This window comes from Myxine glutinosa, chromosome 3 (genome assembly GCF_964187855.1).
Source record: "Myxine glutinosa chromosome 3, kmMyxGlut1.1, whole genome shotgun sequence".
Taxonomy (NCBI): Eukaryota; Metazoa; Chordata; class Myxini; order Myxiniformes; family Myxinidae; genus Myxine; species Myxine glutinosa.
The window spans coordinates 95,975,688-95,987,739 of NC_136263.1; the positions used below are offsets into that span (position 1 = coordinate 95,975,688).

The window sequence follows — 12,052 nt, forward strand, 5'->3', positions numbered from 1 at the left end:
ATCATTAAAAATTCTATAGGAGGAGGTGCACCTGTGGTGAAAATTTCCTGTCAATTGGACTAACGGTTGCAGAGAAAATCATATTTATTCTGTGAACAGACAAAACAAATAGACAGACAAACGGACTCAAATGCAATACCCTCTCCTCTAGCGAGGGTAATAAAGGTGAAAAAGTGAGGGCCTCGGCCGACGTTCCACAACATGGTCAAGGATGGTAGTGGATGCCTGGATTAGTTTAAATAAATACAGAACATGGATTAATAGCACAGTTTTTTATTTTTTAAATAAAGAATCCTTTCAAATTTCTACAACAGTTTGTGAACATGTTACCGACATGGAGATGTGTATTTACACCGAGTCTCAGGCCTCACCAAGACTTTCATGGGCAGCATTTTGTGTTCTCTACACTTGCTTACAGATCATACTACCTGTTCACTTTGAGCAAATAGTCAGCAAGGTGGATGTGAATGGAGGTGAAGGAGTTGGATGGGGACGGGGGAGTAAATGCTATGTTATTTACTTTACATAAAGTTTGCCTGTAATGTTACCTTTACCTGTGCTCATTCATTTACTCCTACCCACATCTGAGATCGATTTACATTCTTCTTTTCTATCTCCATCGTTGGTCTCGTTTCACAGTTCATTTCTTCACTCCAGTGCTCTTGGCATTTTTCTAGCCATCGATGTCCCAGCTGAAGAGGTGGTGTTTCACCAAGAGGTCTTGTATCCCCTCCTTTAGAGGTAGACTGTCTTTGGACTGCAGGGGGGTTAAGGGAACAGTTAAATGTTGTGTTTGTACCGTGATAAGGGCTCAGTGGAGCTTGTCCATACACCATCAAGCACGACAAAGACGTTAGTAGACGACGGTATAATTTTACATCTATTACAAGGATGCTTGTTCATAAAGCAGTCATTTAATATTTTCACTTATCTCCTTGGGATTACACTGGCTTAGGCTTTCCCAGTTCTTAAAACCATGTTCGGGGCCATCCATATATTGAATATCAATTGATGTCACTTTGAATCATTTACACTTCCCTTTTAAGTATCATATATCCATTGTAATTGTTTCAAGTCTTAAGTTGAGGTTCTGTTCGAGGTGTTTTTTTCAGCGAGTCTAACTTTTTGACCATTTCAGTGGATGTGGTGCTTCCGAATCTGTCGGAAACTTTCTCCGTGCTTATTTTGGCCCGTACGCTTTGGCTAACTTTACTGGAGTTTGATTTTTGAAAGAGTGGAAAAGCACGAGAGAGTCCGTTGGTTTGTTTTTGAAAAAAAAAAAAAACTAGAGAGAAATCCTTGAATGTACGAGTCAAAATAATTAATGCAGCTTGTTGTTTGTGTGAGGAAAATACAACAGCTCGTACAAAAAAACATTACAGGGCATCGCGAGCCCCATTCCTCGTCAAAAGTAGGTCAGGGTTTGAACCACCAACCTCCCAGACTTGGACCGGACCCTCCAACAATTACACCACCGAGTCTGCACACCTTTGTAAAATTTCATGCATGGAAGCAATTGCAAGAAAGCAACTTGCTTTTTCCCTCCATCCTGGAAAGCCATCCTATTGGTGGGAACCTGCAGTCTCTGGAAAGCTTGTAATCATTATCTTTCTATCATCAGATGGGCAAAACTTCAGTACCTAGCCCACCTGAATTCAGAACTTGCAGGTCTTACACCATATACAAATGGTGGCACTAGGCCAAATATGTCTCAATAAGTGCTACGCGTCTGTTTGTTTGATCTTGAAAGATGTTGTCACAACAGATATCGCTTATGCTGAAGCCGATTGCCTTCACTCTGTCTTTGCAGCAAAGGCCAAAGTCCAGAATATATCTCTTCCCTCCTCCCTCCCCACCCCCCCCCCCCCCTCGTCTCCCTTCCTCACTCTCCTTCCTCCCCATTCATGGGAATGGTGTGAAAATCACCTCTCTTATTGATAGACCAGTCGGACTTCTCTTCATAAGAAAAGTAACAGAACTGGTAGCAGCAACAGACATCAAACCATCACTTTGGCTTCCACCCAAGTCACTCCACCTTGGACATGCTATTTATATGCAGTTGATATCAATGGATAGATGCCCTCAAATAAGTGGTCTGGGATATCTCACTGGATATCTCTTATAGATTTGGCTGTCTGTCTGTCTCTGTCTCACTCTCATGAAGCCCTTCACCAGTCAATCTGCAGCAGCATCCCTTTCTGTTTCTGTTAATGTATTTCCAAGATTAGCTTTAAGGAGAGGTCGTGTCTGGAGCTCCAAACCTGGCTGTGCTCTCGAAATTACCCGCAGGGTCAGATCCTTCGTCCAACACCCTCCGCTTAACGGTGTGCAAAGACTTCATCTGGAGTGTGTTTCTTCTTCGCCATAGGCAGATTGATGGCCTTGCAGTTTCTTTTTTTAACCGACGGTATTGTGGTATTGCTCTTCCTGCCCTCTCACCTCTCTGTCCAGCCTCTGCCCCCGACAGTTTGCATGCGTTGTGCCAGAAACCCTTTCCTTGTTTCATCTCAAAGACCAAACTCAACAATCACTTACATTCTTTCATACCCCTATCTTTTGCCAGTGGAACCATTTCCTGAGTCAGTTGTCATGAGCTCTTACCTAAACGACTGCGAGTCACCTTTCCATTTTTATGCCACAGTCTCTCCCATTTCCACAACTGAGCTTGACTGTGCCAGCGCTCAGTCTAACATACACTGCTCACAAGTTAGGGATATTGTGGGAGTGAGTTTATTTTTTTTTATAGGGGTCAGGGTTAGGGTATTGAAATCAAGAATGGTGTGTTTTTTCCACACTCATTAATAACCATAGAATTAGGACCAACAACTTTTTTCAACATAATTAATACACAAAATCAACCACACCGAAGAACCTGCCAATATCCATAACTTATTGTGAGTAGTGCCATTTCCTCTTATTGATCAGTGGTGTATCTATTTGTTCTACCACTTTTCCCTTTGCCCCATTGTTGTTTTCTTCTCTTGTTAATCCGTTGTTTTCCCATGAGCTCAATACCTGTATTTAAAACGAGTATAGTGGCCCTATTTATGCCCAAGGCTTTGTGACAATTCCAAGTATGAATTCATACATGGATAATGATGTCATGCTGATGGAGAGCTGGAGCTTAGTTCAGGTTTCATCTCACTTCAGAATGGACCAGGTATACTTTTTTGGAGACTAGGTATGCTACTTACAATTACACAATCAAAAGACCTTATTTTAACACTTTATGCTAAAAGTAGCCAAAAAAGTCAAATTAGCCATGTTAATACACCGAGGCCAGCATTGTGTACCCAGCAGCTGGCTACAAGTGAATGATTTACCAAGGAATGATGTAATTTGCTACTCTGAGAAATGGGACATGGTGGTTACGGAACCTTGAACTTTTGGCCTTTCCAAACCAGCAAAACCCTGCTGCAGGTAATACTACAAACGAGTAGAAACCTGTGGTTAAAAAAAGACCACAATATAAAAGAATAAAAAGGAAGCCTTTTCTTGCACTCGTTGAAAGAGCTCAAAAATGGGAGGTTGTACATTTCTTAACAGCAAAGAAAAAAAAATTCAGGATCGATCAAGGCAGTGGTCTGTTGCCTATACATACACTGCCTGGGATCAATTATTTGATCTTGTCATTGAAAAAATTATAGTTTTCCCATAGATTTGGATTCATTTGAAACAACTTTTACTTAATTTTTTTTTGCACTCCGAAGAGTGTTTCTCTATTTCAGGGTGTGACAAACAAACAACCAGACAAACCAGGGTGGGACAGACTGGGGTAGTGAGGGGTGTCTGGTACAAAGCAACAATGGTTGGTTATTGGAAGGTAAACGGTCAATAAATGCACACCTTACATGCAAACAAAAAGATGTGTATTTATGTCTGCAAAGGATGTAGATAATCAAGGGTTGCTCGAAAATGTTCTCGAACAATATTCTTACCTGATCATGTCACCAAGCCCGTTAAAGGTCCCAACTGAAAAGGTGATGCTTCACTAATATTTCAACTACGCACTGCTTCAGGTCGTTTGTGAACTTGGGTTGATCCGGGTTTGAAAAAAAGAAAAAGTAAGGTTTTTTTCCGTTAAAAACTTAATGGCTCTTTACTGTGTAACATTGGATGTACACTGGTGTGTCGTATATGAAAAAGACGTACCTCCTTTTTTGTGGGAAGCTCCCAGTCTGAAGAAAGGTGAAAAGAGAACTTTGAAAGAACCCTGCAATGAGATGTACATATATTTGAGGGACAGAGGGAGACAATTCAATACGTTTGTCCTGTAAGTGAAAGAAAAAGTAAGATGCATATTAACATTGTTAACTTGAACCATCCGGTGAGAAATTGCAGACGACAGCCTCCCATCGACTTACCTTAGTTCACACTTTATCTGCACCCAGCCAGGACTACGGAGAAATGACCACGGTTGGTACCACTTCTCGACGGCTTGTAAGCTTGAGCAGAGCGCCTCCAGCCACAGGTGAAGAACCTGTTCGCTGCTCGCCATTTAAGGTGATGGAGAAAAATTGGGAGAACGAAGTAATGTTATTTTCATGAAATTATCAGCACTACTGCACTAGAATTAAGCAGCCATAGAGACATTTGGCATGGTTGGCCTTCTAAGATCACCTCCTTCACCGTGACAGATATTTGATGACAGATATGCGGAAAGCATGGAACTGTTCGTGCACATGTGTTGTACAAGACAAGGCTGTGCTGAGTGTTAGATTAGTTCGATTTAGACAAGCAAAGGCCTCTGGAGACAGTTGAATGAAGTGCCCGGGCGGCTTCAATGGGCGTGCTTTTGCCTTCTCAAACAGTTTTCACTTTGATGATTCGTGTCACTTTCCTTCAAAGGAGACAGGTTGAGGAATTTTATTTGGTCTGAAAGAAATATAAAATTGCACTTTCCTGCTTGAGGCAAAAGAACCAAGCCTAACCTTGATTCACATGAGAAAAAGCAAAAACTGGAAATTAAAAAAAAGGATAAAAGGCAGGGTATGCCATCAGAAAGGATTTCGAGAGCATTCTATCCTATTGTATTACCGGTAAATAAGCCAATTATTTGTATGTAGGTATGTATGTATCTAAAAGCCATAAAAAAAAACAGGGCTAGGCTGATCTGGGGTCAGGTCAGAGGCACAAGGAAAAATAAATAACAAGCCTTCGCCCCCCGTCCTTTTCATCCGAAGGGTTCCTGCCGTCATAGAATAACAAACGCTGCCATTGGAACCGCGACATAAAGCTCTATTCCTGCTTCTTCAATCTCAGAAAGCGGGCTTTTAAAACCGGCATCTGATTCCTAAACGGTTACTAATTTTTGCTCGTCCACGACAAAGTCGAGATTAGCTGTGAACGCCATCACGATGTCCCTCGGCCAGTCTGTCCATCCTTCCTTCCTTCCATTCGCGTTTTTTCCATAATCATCCGCAGTGGCTCAATGGATCGTTTTGAAACTCGGCATGATGATTCATGAGGACCGTGCGCAAAAAAATAATGGAGCCCTTAAAAAACCCATCCAGGTGGTGAGATAATAATTAGCGAACTAACGCAAAATGTAATTATGTTTGTATGTCCGTCACATATCGCGAGATTCCATTATCTCACAAGATTGTTTCATCGTAGTTTAATTTAACCTCTTAATGCCTTTTAATTGAACCTGCTAATGTAATTTGATTTCACTTCGACCTTAATGAGATTAATACCCGTCTTGCTTTGAAAAATGGGAAATAAAGGGGAAGAGGAGGACTGAGTTGGAGTAGGAATGGGAGAGGAGGGGAAACTCTGTCTAGTCTCTTTTCTTTTTCATCCATTTTAGTCATTTTACACTTTGTAAGACCTTTTAGGCCCCTTACACCTTGAGACCCCAACTACTATTGAAATGTAACCTTTGGAACTTCAGACCCAATAGACCCTGTAGACTGTTGGACCCCTTTAAAACTTTAGACACATTAGAATGCTTATACCCCTTGACCCTTTAGACTCTTTAAACCCCATAGACCTTTTAAAGCCCTTTAGACATTAACATCCTTCAGACTTTAAACCCTAATGCCTTTTGGAGCATGACCTTTAGACCCATTATGGCCCTTTAAACCCCTATAGACTCTATAGACCCCTTACACCTGTCGACTCTTTAGACCATTACACCTTTTAAAACTCTTTCGACACTTCCAACACTTTAGATCCCTTTTGACCCTTACACCGCCCCCCCCCCCGCCCCCTAGATACCACAGAAAGATTAGACCTCTTACACCCTTTAGACCCTTCAGGGTCCTTTCACTGGACAGAAATGAATGGAATGTATTTTTTATCAATTCAGAAGCCACATATCCTACATAGTTTTCACTGCACGAACACAACGTCCCTCATGCCATAATTTTCCATCAAATCAAACTAAAAATAAACTTTATTACCCAAGGACCCCAACTACGACCACCCTCCATCGGCAGACAAACGTCTGTCCCACTTGGGACTATTCATTATTATTTGATGACAAAAGGAACGACTACAGTGAAGCTTAAGGTCTTCTTCTTCAGTCCCAAAAAGGTGGCTTTAAAAACACGCACCTTTAAAATTAAATGGACACGAACATTTGGTCCAAATAAATCTTTGGTCCAGATTATTAGCTTTCCAACCAAGTAAATTGATCATGGAACCGCTACATGAAACTCACATTCCCATCCATATTGTAAAAAAAAAAACTGCATATAAAAAAAAACTTTCAACGATACCATTTTTATATATTCTACGACAGCAAGAACGCTTTAGAATGAAGTGTGAAACCCTGACGGAAGAACATGTCGCCTTTTGGTAATATAAGGGCTAGGCTGATTTAGAGCCTTGTTAAGTATTTTAGAGATACTAGCTGAAGTGCCCAGCCTTGTCTACGGAGGGGTGGGTAATCTTTTGAGGGGGTGGGGGTTTTGACAGGCCCTCCGTCTTGGGAGGGGGGAGGAGAAGGGGAAACATTTACCCATGATAAGAGTGCTTTAACCTCAGCATTTCCCAGGTAAAAAAAGGAAATTGTAATACCCTCTACCACCACCACCAGGTGGCGATACACATTTACATAGAAAATGTATGCCCCCCCCAAACTTTTCCGCATGAGGCTGCAGCCACAGAGCCGATGTTACCCCCCACACAAAGTTGTATTCCCCCCCTCCCGCCCAACCACACACGCAATCCGCTGCTGTCACATAGCCTATGTTACCCCCCACACAAAGTTGTATTTGTACCCCGACTTTGGAGTTTGTAACTCAAAATATGTGGCTGTGCATAGAACAGAGAGAGAGAGAGAGAGAGAGAGAGAGAGAGAGAGAGAGATAGAGAGAGAGAGAGAGAGAGAGAGATAGAGATAGAGATAGAGATAGAGATAGATAGATTTGCCTTTTATAGTGTTGTGGATTTGAGAATTGTATTTTTTGTGTGTGTAAATATCACCCTCCGTAGTGTAAAGGTCAAAAGGTCGTCCCTTAGTTAGTCCATATACAATCACGTAGCAAATCATAGATTTCCCTTTTCAACAGTTATTTCCTTATTATGTGTATTAGTTTAAGGTTGTGTTTCCCATTAGTTGACTCTACATTGCACCGAATTCAAATAAGGTAGATTCCCTTCCATTCCCAAAGCCTCCGTTGCCAACTGCATTGGGCGGTTTTCAGCATTTGCCGCCATTGGCCATGTGCTCCGTCTCGGGGAAGAAGGGCGTTGCCCTCCACTCGTCATGAGAAGGTGGAGCCCAGCGAGCCCCCACCAGCCAATCAGGGCTGGTGAGACACCATCACGGGCGTGGCGCGGCTTGATCGCGACGGGCCTTATAAAAGGGTGTGGGGAAGGATTGCGAGGGGAGATGCGTCGGAGAGAGAACCCGTCATGCAACGCCCCCACGAGAGAGAGGAGATACGCGAGATGAGCTTTGAGTCCACCACGCAGCTTTGACTCCACCACGCAGCTTTGAATCCACCACGCAGCTTTGAGACCACGCAGCTTCGACCCGCTGCTAAGCGGGAACCAGATATCGGTGGCCGTCGAGGTCCAGCCCGACGTCCCATGTGGGATCAAGCTCCAGCCAGCGTCCAGCTGAACCTTCGTCTCCCTCCAGCCATCCACCTCCTGCCATTCCTGTCATCATCCCCCGTGTAAGTGTGCTTGTAGTCTGTCTTTTGTCTCGTCCCTGGGTTTAAGTAAGACTGCAATAGGTAAGCTAATATTTGCACTGTGTCCTTCTGGTTCCTCCATCCTTTCTGTAATTATTTTCTTATTCTTCCTTCTCCTTGGTTCTTTTTTTATTGTGTAAATAATAGCTAGTAATAAATTATATTTGTATTTCCTACCTTTGTTCTTCTTTCCTTTACATCCGTTTCGTCCTTGTCTTTTCCCTCATTGAATACCTGTGGCACGATTTGGCCAACGTTAAGGATCGGGTCAGTGCTTGTTAATAGTTCGTGCCGCGGTTGCTAAACCGCTCGGCAATTACCATCTGTCCGCGGTCGCGAACGGGGTTGCGCACCTACCTCTCCGGAGGGAGCTGTGCAGCGTCAGGGACCACGTCCGGCCAGTCATAGACGAGGGGATTAATCCCCCCTCGATAAGGGGAACAGAGGCCGACGTTGGGTTCCGTAACATGCCTTTTATAGGTATAGATCGCAGAGCGAGGGAGGGGTGGAGGGAGAGGGGGGTGGAGGGATGGGTTGCTAAATTATGAATATAACAAAAAAGGAAAAGTATGGTATGAAAAGGAAAATAAAAAGAAAGGGAAGTTGAAGCTTTTACATCATATTTAAATGAAACTTTAACAAATGAGAAAATGTAATGAACACAAATTAATTGAAAGAAAAGCTAAAATAACTTACTTGAGACCAATGCAGATGAGGGACCTGAATTTCACGTCCATCTGCGTGTGTGCAGCATCATGTGACTGGTTTACGGACTGGACTGCCTGGTAATGGAAGCAAAGCAATAATTAATCATACATGTAATCCAACGTAAATATAACACATGTGCAAAGATTGTTTATTGGAGAGTTTGTTTATTGTTTATTGCAAACTATTTTTAAAGCCATTGTCTTTTTAAAATTAATCTTTCTTTTAAAATAATCATTGAATAATTATTTTTCAGGTGAAAATCCTCGAGCGATATGTCACCATATGTAACTAGCGATATGTGACGTGTCAAATATGATGTCACACGTTAAGGTTACCAAGATGATACTGAAGATCTGGTCACTGTTTTTTCCCAGTTTGTCCGTTTGGTTTTGCAATATATCTTTGTTTTAATCTTTGCAAGGGGGAGGGCTGGAGGAAGGGGGAGGGCTGGGGGAGGGGGGAGAGGGTACACGGTATAAAACAAATTGTCTAAAAGCCAATGTCACCTAAAATCATCAATTTTCATCCAATTGACCTGAAATTGCAATATACCATTTGAGATTTCTCATCAAATTTTCAACAAAGCTTTATTATGATAATAATTATGGATAAAACAACGTAATAATTGTTTCAAAAGGTCAAAGGTCAGCATCACATAAAATCATCAATTTTCATGCAATTGACCTGAAATTTTAAGAATCTTCATCCTGGGTCACTGAATTGGTTCAATGATGACCGTGAATTGATGAACCGGCTGTGCCTCGGATGCAATGTCCCTCCCCCATTACCAGTCAGCTGGTACTCATTTTGCCGACCTCAGATTCATGGTTATAAAGCTGTAATACCAAATATCACTACATCTTTTAATGGTTAGATCTGCTGAACCCTCTCCTTGTGTAGGAGGCAAAATGATCAGTGTGAAGATATCTTGTCTTTTGATGTTCTGATTTTACGAAACCAACTGAAATTTCACAAGCAGATTGGTGGCCTCAGACTTTTTTTATGGCTTCGCCTAAAGTCTTCCTCCCTCCACCTTTTCTTCCTTGGTGCCCACCTCAGCTCCTCCAGGTCACACCCATTCTTTGAGCACAACCCCTTGTGAAACTCCCAAAATCCCTTGCTCCTCTTCTGATTGTTGGATCTCCTTGCGCAGTCTGTTCAATCCCACCCTCCCCTGCCAGGGCTTCAAGTTGGCAATACCCCACCACCAAGTCATCCTCCATCCCTGCCTTTGATCTCATCTATCCTCATTAATGTTTCCCTTCCCTCTTCTCTCCTACTCTTCGTTCATCGCCATCGTCGTGCTGCGTTTCTCCCACTTCCCCACTTGGTGTGTTTCCTTCCGAGTGTTTCTCTGCCAACTAGCTCTTCCATGAGTCGAGATGTGTTCAAAAAAGACTAACCAACTAAAATACAATGCATCCAAGCTTTAGAACACAAAATATTTAAGGGACATTGGAATTGGAACATGAGAAAATGTAACACAACAGCCATTCCATGTCAAATCATCAAAGAATCTGCCGTCATCTCTCAGATTTTTGTAAAACTTTGGGAACCAATTGGGACCCATGAAAAACGGCAAGAACTCAAATATTTTTGATAACAGCCTCTTAATTAGTGAGATACAGACTAACGAACTTTGGACTAATTAGCGCGACGTCGCAAATTCAAATGGCCATATCTCTAAAAGTATAACACCTAGAGAGCTGGTTTTGGTGTCATTTTAAAGGTATTTTCATGCCCTATGAATTTGTCTGGGCAACATTTTCCTACCTCCAACCACAAAAAAGTTATCACAAAATATAAACTTCAATTGTGAATCCCCAAAAAATGTATCCTTCAAATTTCCTCAAATTCATCCCAGAGGTACCTTATGATGTCAAGAAGCTTCCACATAAATTTTGTGATGGGCACTCCAATAGTTTCTGAGATATGAGCAATAATGTACATGTACGTATGGCATATAGGTTCGAAAATCAGCATTTGTAATGTATTATACAATCAATAAGTGAGTTCAAGTACACAGTGTTCACTAACCTGACTTAGGTTCACTAACCAGTGTCACCGATTTTCTTGGTTTTGGATTTCACATATTTATCTGCAGCAAGTCTCTTTTTTGGAATAGGTGATTCTCCAATCAATCCCAAAGACTCATTCAGTGTATTCAGTTCCATTTCAGGAGAATGAAATTCAAACTCCCCTGAACTGCCTGGTATTGGTGATTCACCTCCACCATCATTGTCCTCACTACTGCTAATAGCGCTGCTGGTCACTGGTAATGGTATTTCACTCTGAGTCTCTACCACACCTGGTTGTCTTTTTGCCAGTTTCTTACGACACTGGGTACAGATTTTCTGTGCACTTTGCAGTTTGAGGCTTGGATGAGCGGCTATGGCTTTTTGGCTAACAGCTCTCAAGCCAGACGACTTTGGTTTTTCATGAGCTCCAAAGGGATTGCAGCAGGATTTCTGCTTCAAGATGAACTTTTCCTTGGCAGTCGTCATTTTTCTGCAGCTCCTTCAGAAGTGAACTGCCAATTTCTGTTGGTGGCAGGCCTAAGCATTACACTAAGCCAACTTGGACTTTCCCTGGGGATCTTAGACTGTGAAAGTTGCATCACCTCGACTTACCCACATGGGAAATCCCAGTTGGAATTCCCCAGATGAGAATTCCCCTCAGGCCCAGTTGAAAATGAAAGTATATGATACTTCAAAGCAATTGATGGTTGTTCCCTGTGTTCCCTGTCATGGCTAGGTTAGAATGATTGTATAATACATTACAAATGCTGATTTTCGAACCTATATGCCATACGTACATGTACATTATTGCTCATATCTCAGAAACTATTGGAGTGCCCATCACAAAACTTATGTGGAAGCTTCTTGACATCATAAGGTACATCTGGGATGAATTTGAGGAAATTTGAAGGATACATTTGTTTTGGATTCACGATTGAAGTTTATTTTTTGTGATAACTTTTTTGTGATTGGAGGTAGGAAAATTTTGCCAGACAAATTTATAGGGCATGAAAATACCTTTAAAATGACACCAAAACCAGCTCTCTAGGTGTTATACTTTTAGAGATATGGCCATTTGAATTCGCGACATCGCGCTAATTAGTCCAAAGTTCGTTAACCTGTATCTCACTAATGAAGAGGCTGTTAGCAAAAATATTTGAGTTCTAGCTGTTTTTCATG

At 41.9% G+C, this 12,052-nt stretch overlaps 1 protein-coding gene across 4 annotated transcripts in view; it reads right to left on the reverse strand.

Moving 5' to 3' along the window:
- Positions 1 to 257: 257 nt before the first annotated feature.
- Positions 258 to 12,052, reverse strand: part of SGSM3 (small G protein signaling modulator 3) — an 87,370-nt gene continuing 75,575 nt past the window's right edge. The window contains exons 20-25 of one of the 4 annotated variants that reach the window (XM_068110424.2): positions 8,844 to 8,929; positions 8,505 to 8,618; positions 4,365 to 4,487; positions 4,153 to 4,213; positions 3,939 to 4,031; positions 258 to 757 (exon numbers count right to left, since the gene is read on the reverse strand). In XM_068110424.2, coding sequence (XP_067966525.2) covers positions 3,960 to 4,031; positions 4,153 to 4,213; positions 4,365 to 4,487; positions 8,505 to 8,618; positions 8,844 to 8,929 — 456 coding nt within the window. In that variant the 3' untranslated portion in view covers positions 258 to 757; positions 3,939 to 3,959. The remainder of the gene's footprint in view (positions 758 to 3,938; positions 4,032 to 4,152; positions 4,214 to 4,364; positions 4,488 to 8,504; positions 8,619 to 8,843; positions 8,930 to 12,052) is intronic. The other 3 variants (XM_078774300.1, XM_068110423.2, XM_068110425.2) reach the window with 3 other exon arrangements.